Below are 16,700 nucleotides of genomic sequence, written 5' to 3'. Positions count from 1 at the left end.
ATCTTTCTCCTGCAAGTTGGCGCCCGGCCAGGCTTGCTGGGCAGCGGGGCCGCAGGGCTGCCGCACACCGCCATCGTCCCCGGCCCTGGCGGAGGCCCCGGTGTCGCCACTCGGTGTGTCACAGCGCGATCCCCGGCTGTCACGAGCCCGCTCTGCGTGAGGGGTGTGTGAAAAACACCCTTGGCAGCTCCGCAGCTGCGAAGCAACATCACTTCCCACAGAAAACGGGTACCCGCCGCCCGTACAGAGCCAGCCCGCCCTCAAAAGTACCCTCGGTGTGGGGGTAAAGCGCTAAACCGGCAGGAGCTCCGTCCCTGAGGAGAGGCAAGGAGCGAGGGGAGAGGCGGCAGCCGCGCCGCAGGCAGAGCTGGGGACTCACAGCCCAGGGGGGGACCCCGGCCAGGCTGAGGGGCCCAGCACCGCCTGAGCCAGGGCTGCAGGGAGGGGACAGCGTGCGGGACACGGCAACAGCCAGGCCGAGGAAGGACGCGGGCCGGGCGAACAGCCCGTGCCCCGCCACCAGCAACCGCCATGGCACCGGAGAGGAAATGGGCGCGACTACCACTCCCAGGGGGCGTCGCGCCGCCACCGAACTACAACTCCCAGAATCCCTCGCGGAAGGCATCTGCGCCTGCGCGCCGCACCGGCTGTCGCTCAATGGCTGGCGTCGCTGCCGCCATTTCGCGCCCTGGCTCGGGCTCCTCAGTGGCTCAGCGCGTTAGGCGGCTCCGCCCCTCTGCCCGGTGCTGGGGACAGGCTGCCCTGACCTCTCCGGAGCCGGCCCCGGGCCGCACCGCCGCTGCCCCGGCTTCCGCCCGGCAAGCAGGCAGGCCTCGAGCCCAGGCGTACGGACCCAGCGGCACTCCGTCGGCCCTCACCCAGCTAACCAATCAGCGCCTTAAGCGGGACAGACTGACAGCCGCCGCCGCCAGTCAGCGACGGCCGCGGCACTAGCCAAACGGAAGGCAGCGGCGAGGCCGGGCGCCGAGCCTACCTCTCACCCTCCTCGCGAGACGCGGGCGGGAGGGGGGCGGAGCGGGCGGAAGGGCGGGTCACGTGGGGCGCGCTCCGCCTATCAGCGCGGTGAGGCGCGGGGTCGCCCCGGCTCCCGCCAAATACGAGCGGGAGCCCCCGGGGCGGGACCGGCCGGGACCGGCCGGGACGGGTCGGCAGCTGCCGCCGCTGGAGGAGCGGCGGGAGCCGCGGCGCCCGCCGTGGCAGGTAGGACCGACCTGAGGTCGCGGTGGGGCCGGGGCGCCGTGTGTTTCCGGCGGCGGTTGGGCTGCGGGGTGCGCGAGGCCTTCCCGGGGTAACAAAGGAGGCCTGGAAGCCGCTGCCGCACCCCGGAACCAGGCCGGGGCCTTCCCCGCCGCTTCACCCGACCTCCCCTCCCTCAGCCTGGCCCCAGCGGGGGGCCCGGTGTCCGGCAGCCTGAGGCCCGGCGGGTGCGGAGATCTCCTCAGCCTGAGGGGTGCCGGCGGGGTTCGCCCCGACCCCTTTGTCCGGCCTCGCTGTGCCCGCGCTCCGCCCTGGGGAGAGCTGGCGGGCGCTGCCGCGGGCCGGCTGTCTTGGGGAAGCACGTAGCTCACCGGGAATACGTCATGAGTATTTATTTATTATGTTTTTCCCTCACAGCCATGGAGTGCAGAGACAAAGCGGCCGTTCCTCCTCGGAAGCTTGTACAAGGTAAGGCTGGAGAGGGAGTGTCTGTCACGCGGTGTGGCTTTAACGCACTGAGAAGGTGTCAGACCTGATTTTTGTGAAATATATTGGTTTTGCAGTAATAAACCGGCCCCAATTGGCTAATCTGTTTCAATTCTTGTGCTTAAGAACTAATAAAATAACTTGGTATTTGATTCCCCCCCTTCTCCCGTCCCCAGTGACTTGTATGATATGATTAAAATAATAAAACATTGTTGTTTCAGCTCGGTTGCCGTTCAAACGCTTGAATCCTGTACCAAAGGAAAAATACGATGCAGATTCAGAAGTCAAAAAAGTAAAGAGCTCACAAAGTGGGTTTGGCCTAAGTAAGGATTCCTCCCTAGATGCATCGCATGCATCCCTGGACAATGTGGAGAATGACTGCCAGCTGGATTCGGATGTAAATTTTTCTCCAAAACTTGTTAATGGAAAGGGTCCGTTAGACCATTTTATACAGAAAAACACAAAAGATAACACAAACGAAACTGTAATTGTTATTGACCTGACAAAGGGCTCTAGCCATAGACTAAGTGATGACATAGACCATATTAATTTTGATTCAAAAGCATCTTCATCCATAGCTATAACTAACAGCACGTTAGGAAAAGAGAGAAACCAGTTGAGTTGTCTGAATTCCCCTCAGAGTAGCCAAACAGATGATTCAATGGAGACTGATGTGCGGCGTGAAACTGTAGTGAATAAAGATGAAAGTTTGGTAGATGGAATCCAGCCGCGTTCCGGGTTAACAGAGTGTAACAACGTGGAAAACAGGAAAGTAAACCAGAGCGAACTGAAGGATGTCATCTTTGAGGGGAAGATGCCTATAGTGCTCCTGGAGGATATTATGACTGCAAAATCTCCCCAAGTCGCTTCTCTGGATGGAAGCATCACATTGGAAAATGAGACCATGGAATCATCTCACGAAGGAGACTCTGGACTTTCCAACTCCTCACTAAGCTCTCACTCTGTGAGCTCACCTGAGGCACAGCCTGCTGCAGAAACAAAAAGAAATACTAGTCCTTTAGCTGCCTCAACGCCTGTTAGGAAGGTTGGTCTCTTTTCTTGGGGTTCTTTTAAAAGCTCTTGTGTTGCAGATAGGTTGTATGGTTTCCTGTGCTTGTAGTGAAAAGGATGAATAGGATATTCACAAAGATTGTGAGAAGTGTATAGAAGGTGGTGTTGATTTATTAATAACATAACTGAATTATTGCCCTTTTGAATCTTCCTCTAAATCATATAGCTAAAGAATTTAAATCTTGCCTGTTTTTGAGCTGCTGGCATATTTGCATCATGTGAATGTAACTTTAAACTCTGTTACAGGTTCATTTTATATTTTTTTTATGAACTGCTCATGAAGTGCATGCCCTGGGACTTAGCATTTTGGTAATTGGGATGAGGACAGTGTCCAAAAGCAGTTTTGTTGTTTAAGTGATGTTTTAAAACCTCTATTCTGTCCTCGATGAAGCTGCTGTAATTACTGTGAGAGGACGTTACCCCAGTACCTGTCAGCGCAGACACTTTTCAAGTTCTGAATTTCTGCAACTGTGGCATAGAAAATGCTTTAAGTTCAAACTACAGTGCATCAGTGGAACTACAGATCTGCACGTGAGGATGGAGGACGAGTCAGACGAGCCTCTGTCTCTCCGAACTGGGTGTACAGAGCTTGTGCTCTCAGCCATCTTGTTACAGGAGCGCAGGGAGCTGCTTTGGGGAAGAGTCACCGCACGTCCAACGCTCCTGGGGATGTGCGATGCTGTTGGGCGGTGAGGGCTGGAGCGCAGAAGGGAACACCTCAGAATTATCTCCGTATGAGCTGGTTTATTGTGATCTTAGTTCCGGTTTAGTAGCTCCGCTCCAGCAAGAGACCCCAAAACATTGTGATTTTTGGTGCTGTATTGAAGGGGAAGCTTCTAAGGACAACAGTATCTGTGCAGGTGGCTGAAACATTCATGTTGAGGCTGTTCACCGCCTTTGGGGAAGGGATGAGCGGAGGTGTAAGGTGGGGATTTCTCTGGGGGGGGCACAGTCACCCGTGGTGAAACCTGTGAAGCAGAACAGTCCTGGTGAATGTGCTTGGGCGCTGTAGCTAAGCCTCACTTGTGGTTACGCTGGACTACCAGTGCATTTGTTTTGCTCAACTACATTATTAGAGGGGGAAAATGAGGAAGGTATTGAGGAGTGGGTCGATGTTGTGCTGCCAGAGGTGGAGAATTGAGTCTGTGGCTCAGGTAAATGAGGGTGAAGGGGTGGAGTGGCTGGTAACCTTCCTGCTTATGCCACCCTGAGCTTTTTAAGAAAGGTTTTCACCAACTATTCCCCCGGGCTTTAAGGAGAGACTGTCCCACAGGTGAGCAAAAACCTCGCTGGCCTGGAGGAGGTATGGATGAGTTAGCTGGGGCTTGGAGCTCACGATGTGATAGGTCTTCTATTTCTTCTACTGTGTGCTTATTGAGGAAAATGATCAATTTTTGCACTGCTGAAACTTGCAGTCTTTCATCTCTAAAATAAATACATAAACTCAAGCAGGCATGAAGTATTTCCAGTGTAGCAGAGCAAACAAAAGAAGTACTTGACTGCTGATGTAATATGATAATGCAAACAAGTTATTGGTTTCCCATGGCGTGAAGTAAGGTGGGAACAGTTCATGTGCTGCTTGCCAAAATGGGAAGTCGGCACTTCGACCTGTACTGGTGTCTGTCCTGGCATGTCTGTTTTCCTAGGTGGAAATAGCTCTGGTAAACTAAAGCTCCCAGTTGAAAGAACTCATATTTTGTGTCAGATAAATACAGAATCTCCTGATACAGCTTTGCACTGTGTAAGCTTAAATGTCTGTGAGTATAGAAAATAAAGCAGTTGGTCTGTGTTAGTCTCATCACAGGGATGAACATGGTACCTTATACTGCGAATGGCAGGAGAAGGAAGAGGGGGATACAAGAAACTGAGCCACAGTATGCTGAAATATTGACAAATTAAGCCTTTGACCAGTCTATGAACAATGCTCTTAAATATAAAATACCTTTTTTCCCTTATAAATAACAGCTTTAAGAGAAATGAGAAGTGTGACCTGTTGGGAACTTAGAGTTGATGCGCTGGTACGACGGAAGAGCAAGAGGGCTATGATTACAAGAAGAAAGAGTATTAAAATATGGATAAGAGTCCTTGTATTCAGGAAGTTATATCTAAATATCATAGCAAGAGTAAGTGGTAGGATGCAAAAAAAAAAAAGTTGCAACTTGAAGGAAGTGACTTTGCTATAATTAAATGTCCTCTGTTGTGCTCTCGTGATTTGGAGCAGCTCTAGCTTCTGTTTGGTTTTCTGCACGTGATACTCCGTTGCAAATGATACTTCAGAATGGAGTAGACTAGCGGGATTTGTTTATGCAAAACTTAGTAACATGAGGACTTAATGTAAACTGAAGCATTTAGATGTATTCAGACTTAAATGGAAATCAGGGAGATTAGATATGCTTGAACTGTATTCTTCTATTCTATACTGAAGGAATACTTAAGTTGCTGAATATACTAATCTGCAAGAACAATGTTAATACAATTCAGATGAAGTTTGCTGTTCTTTTAGTAAGAGTTCTAGTGCCTCGTGGAAAGGGAATGATGTAGATCTCTAAAACTTGCATTTTGTAATTGCAGGTATCTCAGAAATTCCACAAAAGTTCGGCAGAGAAGGAGAAGCTGAGATTGCAAAGAGTAAGGCATTTTCACTGACATAGAAAGTTAACCTGCTGTGCTTTTGCATTGAATAGTAAGCAAAGCCCTTTGCATTTCATCTTAGTCCACTTAGAACATCTCTTTTCCTGGTTTTCCTCACTGATGAATATGGAAGAATCTTAATGCACGCAGTTAAAGCACTTGGCTTGTTCCAAAGCTTCTTGCTGCATATGTAATGAAGTGTGGGTGGCCTGCACTGCATTTCTGTGCACTTTGGTAAGAGATTAAGAAACTGTAAACGTTGCTGACTGCTTGTCAAGATGCTTTTGAGAATTTTTTTTCAAACCCTTCCTGAAAGGGTAGGTGCAGCCTGCTAAGTGGACAGATACAAGTGAAATCTTCAAGAGCCTTCTATTTACAGCTGGTTCCTGCTTCATCATTCTCACCCTTCCCCCTTTTAAGCCACAAAACATAGGGTCTGTTCTTCATTAATAAGTGAGGTAAACGGGCCACTGTGTTTACGGCTTGCTGAAGAACCTGTTGGATGTCGCTGCTGGAAAGGCTCAACGCTTGGTCTCTGTTTTCTTGAATGCAACTAGTCAGCAAACTGTTCCGTAACAAATCGGCAGTGTGATAATTTTGCTGTCCATTCTGCTTTCAGTCATAAAATGCTAAATATAAAGGAGGCTGATGGATCACATGGAGTTTTTGAACAGTCAGTGCTATATGAGTGGGCTTTGCCTGCTGGAGAACTGAGTGTTATTTTAACTGCAGTTGGGAAGGCCAGTGCTTATGAATTCTTATTGTGTTAGTAACTAGTTTATAAAGTTGGTAGGGGATTGTTGTGGGTTTTTATATAAACTATATGTGGTTGAGCTTGTTCCCAAGATGCTTGTTTTTTACAGTGCCCCATATAGAAGTCCAATCTGTTGTGGTCTTCTATTCTATATGTATGTTAAAAATAGCAGTAATATGAGGGAGAGATGAGAATGGAAGCTTTATTATGCTAAAAATTAAATAGACCCGCCAATCTTGCTGTAAACTTCACACCATTTTCCAAACTACCCAGTAGCTTTTCACTGATTACCATGACTCAGGTCTGCCAATATTGGTTTTTTTACCATTGGCACCATTTTGTATGTCGGTTGCCTTCTGCAGTTAATTGTACATTGTGACGCTGTTCAGTAAGTCTTGATGCTGCCAAGAAGAGATGTGAAATAAATAAAAAGAAACTGAAAATACACAGTGAGGATATTTGTGTGTCTGAGCACAGACATACTCTGGTTTCCTGGTGAAGCCACCAATGCCTGCAAGGTAGGGAAGCTCTCTTTCTTGAATTTGTCATTTTTTAGTAAGCGTTCCACATTCTCCTTTATGTGTCAGTAGACCCATAACGAGAATTTCAGTTGCCTTGGGAGGAAATAGTGTGAACAGCAACATTTTCAATGTAATCTTCCCCACATTGTTCCCATAGTGCCCCCTAAATAAGCTTAGAGCACCTGGTGTTGTCTGGCTATCTAACATGGACTAACAGAAGTGACAATTTTTTTGCGAGCTCCAGGTCTTATAAAGCAGATGCGCAATTCAGAGTTTGGAGACTCGCATTACTGCCTGAGATAGTGGAAAAACATCGTCAGAAAATCCTTATGGGTTTATAATGCAAAATCAGATCAAATTCACTTTTCAAACTTATACTATGGTAGCCCTACATTGATATAAAAGGATGAAAGCTTAGCTCATGAGGTATGTATTTCCAAAGAAAGTATTTTGGAAACAATCTGAAATCTTATATTAAATTAAAAACCAATATTTTTAAATTCCCATATAATTTTCTATAATGCTGCATTGGTAATGAAGATGACTCAAATATAAAGCAAGTAGAATACAAAGCTTTCCTTGATGCTTAGAAAATGGAAACGCCTCCATTTGTTAGGAGAAAAGAACAATTAATTCCTTTGGAGAGGCAGTACCAGGTGGCTCAGCTGGCTGAGGCAACAGGTAGCTGCAGTTTATAACCTTGTGTCCTGTGATAGCTAGAAATGATGCTGCAAGCACTGGGTGGGTGCAAGAATCTACTCTAGTATCTCAGCTGAAAAAATGAAGTCCTTATTTTACTGAAGTTTTTATGCCAGGAGCTATTACTGTGTACAAAAAGACAACTTGCTTAATGGCTTCTTTCTGAACCAGGATCAGGAGCGTGCAGACAAGCTGCAGAAGTTGCAAGCAGAAAGGGAGGAAAAGGGAAGGCTGAAAGAAGAAGCGAAAGCCGCAAAAGAGCGAGCCAAGGAGGAGGCAAAGAAAAAGAAAGAAGAAGAGAAAGAGTTGAAAGAGAAAGAAAGGAGAGAAAAGAAAGAAAAAGAAGAAAAGGAAAAAGCTGAGAAGCTGAGAGTGAAGGAGGAGAAACGCAAAGAGAGGCAGGAAGCTTTAGAGTAAGTGGCTTGGTTTCTGCCGGTCCTGGGGAGTAACATGTAATGATGTGAGCACCTTTCCATACCCACCTCAAGTGTCCCTTCTAGAGGCTATACTGGTCAAACAGCATGTGCTGCTTTGTCACGGGATATATTTTAAGTGCTTGAAAGACTGTGTACACCAGACCCCAGTCTCAGCAGTACTTTTTGCTTGCAGGCTGACCTGGGCTTCTGTTTTGAAATGGCTGAAAAGAGCTGTCGTGCTCCACTGAGTTTTCCCTTCACGATCAGTCTTGCTTGTACTTTTGCAATTTGCTGGCACTGGTGCCCTGTCTGTTGAGGAAGTTGCCTGTAACTTGATAATACCATAACTACCCTTTCCTGGTATTGAGGGAAACTTGAAGCAGCCAAACTACTTTGTGGCTAAAACAGGTCAATATTTCTCTAGAAGGAATGAAGAGAATCTTCTGTAGGCTTAACCAAGTATGGTCCTTGACTGAATTAATAGATTGTCTTCTTGCTTAGTGTGATAGGGACTTAGTCAAGGTTTGGGGCTTCTCACCTCTTCCTCAGTGCAAATAAACACTTGATGATTTGTGATGATTAACATGGGCTTTATATTAAAGGGCAAAACTTGAGGAGAAGAGAAAGAAAGAAGAGGAGAAACGGTTAAGAGAGGAGGAAAAGGTAAATGCTTTTTCTAGCTTGTCTGTAAATTCTTCCGCTATGGTGAAGTGGTGTTAATGGACTCCCTGGCACCCTGCTGACAGCCGCTGAGCCATTCACAACGGGGCTCCCGCAGCTACTGCGGTTCTCCAGGCAGTGTACCCTGCCTTAGTGTCTTTGCTTTTATCTGTTAGTCTTTTCTGCATTTGTTTTTTCAATGCCCGTGAGTGAACTCTATCCTTTGTCTTAGCAATGACACTGGAACCCACATAGGTGTGTTAGAGAAGACAATTTTTTGTTGAGTCACAGGAGCTGGCAGATAACTGAACTTTGCTTTATACCTCACTAGATTTGAAGTTGGGTCATGCATGAGTTCACCTTGAATTATAAGGCCTTGTCCTACCTTTGTTTTTATAATTTGCATTTTGATTCTGATTTCAGCGTATTAATGCACAGAAGGCAGAAATTACGAGGTTCTTCCAGAAACCAAAGACTCCACAAGCCCCGAAGGTGAGGTATTGCTATTCCTGTGTTTTGTTGGTCTTTCATTAGTTGTCTTCTAACAAATATGCTGATTTCCTTCTGATCTGTCCCTTAGAGCTTCTTAGGTGGACAAAGCATTAGTATTTCTTACTTCCTAATTTCAAAAGTGTAAAGGATTAAAGAAAAAAAGTCTGTGATCAGAGCAGAGACTACAAAAGAAGTTTGTAGTTGCTGTAGTAAAAATCTGAGCTCTGTCTTCTGCTGCATTGGCTGTAAAGACTTAGATTCCCTTGAGAAGATCTGGAGTCTCAGATAGGAAGGGCTTAACCTAAATCTTCACTCAAACATCAGCACCTGGTATTGAGGTTTGCTGTATATCTTGAATGTGCTGGTACTGCAGTTTCTCAGGTGTTCAGATCCTAATGAATCCTCACTTAATATTTCAGATTCTTGCTGGCTCTTGTGGAAAGTTTGCTCCTTTTGAAATTAAGGAGAACATGGTCTTAGCTCCCCTCTGTCGTATTGCCCTGGATCCAGATGACTTAGAACAGCTGGATAAGCTCCTGTGTGCACAGAATAGTGAAGTTTCTTTCTTGAGGGATCTAAAGTGTCGTAAACCACGTAAAACTGGACCTACTTTTGTCAGTAACAGTGCTGACGTAGTAAACAGGTTAGTCTGTGTTTTGGGGGTTTTCTTCACTTTTTTTATATAATGAACTGCAGAACGGTTTCAAGGTAGCCTTATTCTAAGCTGATGGGAAGGAGATGATGGGAAGATGGAGCTTTTCTTTGAATACTCTTTTTGTATTGAAATTGTTTCCACGGGGAGCAGTACATTATGGTGTAGATTTCCCTCATTCCATACAATGCTTCTGAAATCCTCCGTGGGAAATCTTGCGCTTCAGGCAGCTGCCTTTCAGCACTGGACACTACTGGCCCTTAGTGGTGTTCCTCTGATAGTTTTAAAAAGTAAACATACCGATAGCTAAAACAGAGGTGCTATTAAGGAGGGAGGTGGCTTGTCTGGAATTCATGCTCTTGCAGAAGAATTGGGAGAGCCTGTTCTAATCTGGGTTGGTACTGTGGCTGAACTGAAGTTTTCTGTAAGATGCTTTCCTGAGCAGCAGGGGCATGTTCTGTAAGTGCTGAAGATGGTCTCTTGTTTTAACAGTGACGTGGTGGTAGTGGATAACTGCAAAACACATGCTGTTCCTGAAAGGGGGAAATTTGGTAGAATGAAACTTCTGCAGTTTTGTGAGAATCACCGTCCTGCGTACTGGGGCACGTGGAACAAGAAAACCACTATGATCCGTCCCAGGAATCCTTGGTCAAAGGACAGTGTAAGCGGCAGTGTAGTTGGATTCTTTTCTTTCTTTATGCTCTTAAAGTGAATATGTGGTTGGCCAAGTTCACTTGTTTTCTGGAATTTCTGATCCACTTGCATGTTCCCTCTTGCTACTGAGTTTTGAAACCCTGAATGGGGTCTAGCGTCGTGCTTTCAAATTATTTACAGAAGTGGCATGTTGGCATTTCTTCTAGAAACTACTGGACTACGAAGTAGATAGTGATGAAGAATGGGAAGAGGAGGAACCCGGAGAAAGTCTCTCCCATAGTGAAGGGGTAAGGATCCTGCATGCTGAAATGAACCAAAATTACACTTGTCAGTGTAATTTCTAATAAGCAGAGTTTATTTTTAGGATGATGAAGAGGAGGGAGAGGATGAAGATGATGATGATGGCTTTTTTGTACCCCATGGGTATCTATCTGAAGATGAAGGAGTGACAGAAGTAAGTGAACTGGGTGTCACTGCATTTCCATCTCTGTTTCCAATGAATCACGTAATAAATATTGGCAGAGGAAGAAAGCGCGTAGTCTTGGCACCTAAAGTCAATCGTAGCAGGTTAATCGCACATCTCAGATCTGCATGGTTCAGGAGCAGACTTCTGTAGCTCAAGGAGCACAGTAAAAAGCTGGGCTTAAAAAGCTTTTGTTTTTCCTGGAGTGGATGTATCGAGTTCTTTCTCACCTGTGGCTTTAGGAGTGCGATCCAGAGAATCAGAAGGTTCGTCAAAAGCTGAAAGCAAAGGAGTGGGATGAACTGATGGCCAAGGGGAAGAGGTTCCATATTCTACAGCCTGTGAAAATTGGCTGCCTCTGGGAAAGTGCAGAAAATGACAGCGGCACAAATGCAGACCTAAAGGTTCTTCAGCAGTTCACAGCGTGTATCCTGGATTCACCTGTTGCAGAGGAAGAACAGCAGATACAGAAATGTAGCAAAAAAAGAGCAAAAGATCAGCAAAGTAAGACCTGAAGGGCTAAATGTACTATGCACTGTTGTACTCTGCTTTGGAGAGAATAGATTTTTGTATTGAGTGTCGACTTCAGAATGATCTGTTTGTGGCAAGTCTGAAATCCAAGGAATCTCTATGAGAGTTCTTGGAAAGGAGTTTTCCAGCATTGTGTCTGGTATGGCCTTAGTTACGCTCTCCAAAAACTTTTGCTCTAGATAATCTAGGAAATAAAGCCAACAAGACTTCAGTAGACTCAAATTTAGGACTGCTTACTGGAAGTGCTTGAACCATTGGCCGGTTTATTGTTCAGGGGGAAAGGATTTAGTTTGTGTGATAGTTTTCAGTACTGAGTATCTCCTGTACCTGATTAACACAAGGATGTGAATAATGCACATAAAGGCTAGAACAGGGGTTGAAGCTTTCACTTCAAGGTGTCATTATTATTGGGGGTGACTTTTCTACATCAAATTTAGCTCCTGTTACAATCCCATATCTAAAATTAATCTCAGCCTACTTGTCTTCTTTCTGGAGCGTGTGCACTGATAGGTTATGTCAGCCTGGCTTTTCTTGACCTTTAAACAGTTCTTCCCCACAATCTTTGTGCTTCTTTTTTTCTCTGCAGTCCTTGGCCAGCTTCTGCCGCTGCTGCATGGCAACGTGAATGGGAGCAAAGTGATCATCCAGGAATTCCAGGAGTGCTGCCGGCAAGGACTGTTCAGTGATGTGACTGCAGCTGCCGACTGTAGTGACACAAGCCCTGCGAGCCCCCATACGTCCCGGCCGCAGACGCCTGTTGGTGAGGACAGCAGTGTCCCTTCCAAAGCCAGGCTAAAGCGAATCATTTCTGAGAACTCTGTGTATGAGAAGAGACCTGAATATAGGATGTGCTGGTACGTCCACTCGGAGGTGCTGAAGAGTTTTGATCAAGAGCATCTCCCTGTCCCTTGTCAATGGAACTACGTCACACAAGTTCCTTCTTCAGGGAAGGAGGAGGGTGGCAGCGTGCCAGGCGTGGCTGTCCTGCAGACTACCCCCATGTCGGTAAAGAGGAAGTCCACCGGAAGCATGTCCATCACTAAATTCATGAAAAGGCCTCGGGATGCTGAACAGGTGAGTTCCTTTCGTGGTGCTCTTCCCCCATAAAGAACAATGGGAATGTAGCTGTGCATCTTCAGTAGGCGAGCATCCTGGCACACCTCCCAGATTGGCACAGATCTGCCATAAGCAGAGTCAAAATTTTAAGGTACAGATCTTCGTACAAAAAGACCCTTTTTGTGGGGAAAGGAGTGAAATTATGTGACTCTAAAGAGATGGGTTTCTTTTGTCTCTCTCCAGCTTGGACTGTCTGTTCCATTTGAAATGTTGCTCTCCTGCTGTTCTTCCATTTTCTGCTATTTGGCAGTGATTGCATCCAAGCTGTGAATAGTTTCTGAGTGTCTGCTTGGCCTTGGTTTTACGGCTGTATATAATTTGTATGCAGGTTTTTATGTGTGTGTATGGCTGCCAGATGTATAGCCTAAGCTGGTGACTTACATCAGTTGCATGTGTACTGATTAAATGTGGTTCATAAGTGCTGCAACTCAACCCGTAATAGTCTGTAAAGTCTCTGGCTTATACTGTCATACATAAAGCTGAATTTCAAGAGCTGGTTTAAAAAACAAAAAATTCATAGGAACAAAATGAGGTGGATTTGGAATAGTTGCTACTCCAGCTCTAAGCTTTGTTGCGGTCTTACTATTGTTTGCTTCTGCTTTTCAGGGTAACCACAGGTAGTATTAAGAGCTTAATCATCCAAAAGGATGACTCAAAAGTATGTGATCGTTGTTTTAGCTGTGTGGTGCTCTGTGCCTTTAAGACAGTAAGGCTTTAGGTCCTGAAGCTTGGTGTTATCAACTGTTTGCTTCCAAACCTGCACGTAAGACAGGGTTTGCACTGTCAGTGGATTTATTCCTCATCCCCTGTGGACAAGGGGGAGGAAAGAAGCCTCAGACAAAGCTTTTTATGCTTTTTCTTCCCACTTCATTCTTGCCTTTTTTGTCTTTTCTACTGAAAAATCTCTGCATTCAAGTATTGATAGAGATCAGAGACTTGTGAGAAGCCGTTCAGCCCCCAAACTCCATCTGCTTGGGGTTTTTCTTATACACTAAATAAAGGCAGAGATAAAAATCTCTGCTTGGCACCAACTGGAAATTCTGCTTATAACTGACTACTTGAGCAGAAATAGCGAAACAAAGGTTTTTAGTAGAATTACATCACCGGCCTGAATTCTTCAAAGCTCTCGAAAGCATCTTAAAGCTGTCCTCGTGAGGTGTGGCGCAGTGCAGCTCAGAGCAAAGGTGTCAAGTCCTGAAAGCCTTTCATGCCTGATATCTAAATCAGCACTGCTCAGGTATTGAGATCCCGTCCTTCCTGTCAGTAGGTTGGTAGGTCAAGGCTGCCGGGTTCTCTGACCCGGCACGTGTTATTCTGCCATGAAGCTCATGCCAAGAGCTTCAAGACTCGTGTAAGTAAAGGTGCTCTTACATAAACTGTGGAGAGAGAAGAACTTGGTACTGAAGTGCGCAGTACCTGCACACATGTAGGAGGGGAATACTTAATCTGAGAACTATGACTTTAATGAAAGATATAAATTCAAAATTTCTTCTCTTGGAACAGCTTGTAGGGGGTGGGGACCAGGTTCTAGGTCTGAGATGTTCATTCCACCATTCCAGTTGGGCGGGGGGCGGAACCAAAAACACTTGCAGCTGTTCAATGCTGGGCAACTTCAGTTTGTATCACTCCTTGTATTCATTTTCTCGATTCAAAATGAGTAGTTTGTGCTGCTCCCATGGCAGAAAATAGGGTCACCAAGGGAAGAACTGTCACCCCTCCCTGAAGAAAAGCTAATTGGCAAAGATGAGGAGGAGTCAGGGAGAGACCACGCTTCAAACTTGACAAGCAAAAGCCATTTTCCATCTTCAGAAGGAAGAAAGCATCCAAAATAATCAGCAGAGGGGGGAGAGATTTCCCTTCCGGGGGGGGGGGGGGGGGGAGGGGTGCGAACAAGAAAACTGAGTCAGATTTCAATTAAGGTTTGAACTGACTTTTCGATGTGTAGACTGTTCATCGCATTGTGTAATAGTGAAACATCTTGGAGCAGAAGCTTGGCGTGCTTCCTGCTGTACATGCCATTGCAGATGAAGCCTTTTATCAAAAGTCAGTGTCTGTTGAAGCCAGGGGTTGCTTATTTTTCTTCCCTACGAATATGCCCAACTGATCAGACTGTGCTGTGAGTCCTAATTGTGAGGAATGCCCACGGTAGTTCTTCACGGCACTGGCTGTGCTCAGTCTCACGCATTAGCGCCGTCAGCTTGCTGATACACGGCTGGTACCTTTTTTTTTCCCTTAAGGCTGAAGCTGCGGAGATGGATGGATTTCAGGCAGACACCGAGGAAGATGAGGAAGATGATGACTGCATGATTGTGGATATACAGCCAGGCAGAGGTGGGAAAGTAAATTGATAGCAGTCTCTTGGCAGATGCTCGCTCCCACAAGGGAGAGTACGACAGAGTAGGAACAGTGTGTGGCTAAACTTGTTGCAGTTTTTCTGTCACCTTTTTCACCGAGCCATGTGCTCTTCTTTCTAGATGTTTTATTTTAGGTACTTCGCTGCTTTTTATGTTTTATTCTAGATGCTTCTTTGCTATTTACAGTCCTCTCTAACCTGCTCTTGCCCTTTCTTCCCTTCTCCCTCCAATCGACTAAATAGAGCAAAGTACTTGTGACTAGCATTTGACTGTTGCTGTTACCATTTTCTTTCTGGAAAGAAAAGTGAACATTGGGGTCAGTATCAGCAGATTCACTAACTATTGGTAAATGTTGCTGAGCAGGGCTGGTCTCTGGGGTGTGCATGCTTGCGTTCAGAGCCCTTCCAGGACTGACAAGGTCTGGAGTGTAACTTCCCCTTTGCTGCCTTCTTGAAGTCTTAGGTGCAGGCTGAATTGTCTATTCTGAAGAAAATAACATCAGATAATAATGAATGTTTGACAGGTGAGGGCTCTGATCAACACTCTGTGCTAGAGTCTAAGCAGTTGCTTATATTTGTCCCAGTTATCCCCTGGAGAAGAGCTTTCAAAGCTCCACTGCTATAGTGCATCCTTTCAGGCTGTGGATTCAGAAACAGTGGGATGAGGATGTGGAGCAGCTCCTTTCATCTCAGTGAGGTTTTAACTATACATATTTGATCATACAGATCAATGACTTAACACCAACCACATGGTGTGCATTCAGCTCCTCTAAACCGCTTTCAAAACCTCCGAGCCCTTTCTTAGTGCTCTCACAATAGCGCTTTTTCACAATGCTACTGGCACAACCTGAATTAAGGAAAGTGGGTTTTTTGTGTTGGGCAGCTCCTCTAATTGATAGATAAGGGCTCGTGCGTATTCCTGAAGCCTTGCATTCTATAGAGTGTTTGACCCATTCTAGACATATCTGAGTTCTCCTTTCTATCTCAGCTGGTGCTCCATTCCTCCTCTCGCCTTCCATGACAGACAATATAACTGTTTGACAAGAAGATTTGCATTTAATCTTAAGCTGCTTTTGCTTATTACAAGACTGCAGCGAGATGAAAGCCTTGCTTCAGGTTTGTAACCTCTTGTTCTGAGGACGGGGATGCTATTCAGTAAGTTGCCTTCCTCAGGCTTTGTTGACATGCATGCAGCGGTATCTGTTTAAGTCTGCCCAGGTCGAAAGCACTGGAAAGATTATGAAGATCCTTTTTAAGGTTGAAGTAATTTTATTCTGGATTGATGATAACCCAATATTAAAACCAGTTTTTAAATAGTATTGAAAAGGAGACTTGCAACACACATGGGCAGACAAGCTGAGACAGATAAAGCATATGGTAGTCAAATTCTAATACATTAATGAGGATATTTAAAAAAAAAAAACACACAAAAAAACCCCAAACAAACAAAAAACCCCAAGCCAACACATTTTCTACTTTGCAGATTCTACATTGGCAGTTACTGAAACAGCTTCAGAATCCAGTGGCACAAGAGCCGCTCAGCAGGACACCAGCATGGTCAGCCCATCTAATTCAGTTTGAGACTTAAATGCCTACTAACTTCTCTGTATGTATGTAGAATGAGTTAGAAAATTTTAAACCTTGTGTATCTTTGAACAAGATACTTGAAAGTATTCCACATTTCTTGTAAAGAGAAGACAGCACTTTGTTCTGCTTCAGACCAGATGGAAGCTTAAATTTTTAGTTCTAGTTTTTAGCTTAAAAAATACTGCATATTAATCTGTCCTTAATAAAGCATTATTGAAATTTTGATACTTCTTTGTAATGGAAAGTATCTAAGTTATCTCTAAAACTAGTGGAGGGATTTTGAAATAAGCTTATTGTGATGCCACTGGGGGAATTACTCTGTTCATAATGTTGTATAGCATGGCCTTGGGTATAAATGATGTACAATTATATTTGAATTTATGCTATCTATATCAT

General features: G+C 45.3%; 1 protein-coding gene across 3 annotated transcripts; it reads left to right on the top strand.

Annotated features, from left to right (window-relative positions):
• Positions 1-1,060: 1,060 nt before the first annotated feature.
• On the top strand, positions 1,061-16,694 carry CHAF1A (chromatin assembly factor 1 subunit A). Of its 3 annotated transcripts, none has more exons than XM_075175223.1 (15): positions 1,061-1,221; positions 1,636-1,686; positions 1,926-2,749; positions 5,347-5,403; positions 7,552-7,793; positions 8,399-8,459; positions 8,880-8,948; positions 9,368-9,591; positions 10,093-10,261; positions 10,461-10,541; positions 10,619-10,708; positions 10,960-11,221; positions 11,835-12,322; positions 14,602-14,695; positions 16,201-16,694. In XM_075175223.1, exons 2-15 carry the CDS (start codon positions 1,638-1,640, stop codon positions 16,296-16,298), a joined length of 2,808 nt encoding a protein of 935 aa, XP_075031324.1. In that variant the 5' UTR covers positions 1,061-1,221; positions 1,636-1,637; the 3' UTR covers positions 16,299-16,694. The 3 variants fall into 3 exon arrangements, 2 of the variants coding, with proteins under 2 accessions (XP_075031324.1, XP_075031325.1); XR_012677525.1 differs by lacking the exon at positions 1,061-1,221 and adding an exon at positions 15,706-15,833 and having other exon boundaries at positions 1,280-1,686; positions 16,201-16,285; XM_075175224.1 differs by lacking the exons at positions 1,061-1,221; positions 5,347-5,403 and having other exon boundaries at positions 1,280-1,686.
• Positions 16,695-16,700: the final 6 nt, after the last annotated feature.

This window comes from Calonectris borealis, chromosome 28, assembly GCF_964195595.1.
Source record: "Calonectris borealis chromosome 28, bCalBor7.hap1.2, whole genome shotgun sequence".
In the NCBI taxonomy this organism is placed as follows: Eukaryota; Metazoa; Chordata; class Aves; order Procellariiformes; family Procellariidae; genus Calonectris; species Calonectris borealis.
Note: the sequence above shows the minus strand (reverse complement) of the source record. Positions and strands in the feature narration are given on the sequence as shown.

Coding starts and splice junctions, on each gene's coding strand:
- CHAF1A (XM_075175223.1), top strand. CDS start 1,638: ATGGAGTGCAGAGACAAAGCGGCCGTTCCTCCTCGGAAGCTTGTACAA. Junction 1,687..1,925: donor TCCTCGGAAGCTTGTACAAG/GTAAGGCTGGAG, acceptor TTGTTGTTTCAG/CTCGGTTGCCGTTCAAACGC. Junction 9,592..10,092: donor AGTGCTGACGTAGTAAACAG/GTTAGTCTGTGT, acceptor TTGTTTTAACAG/TGACGTGGTGGTAGTGGATA.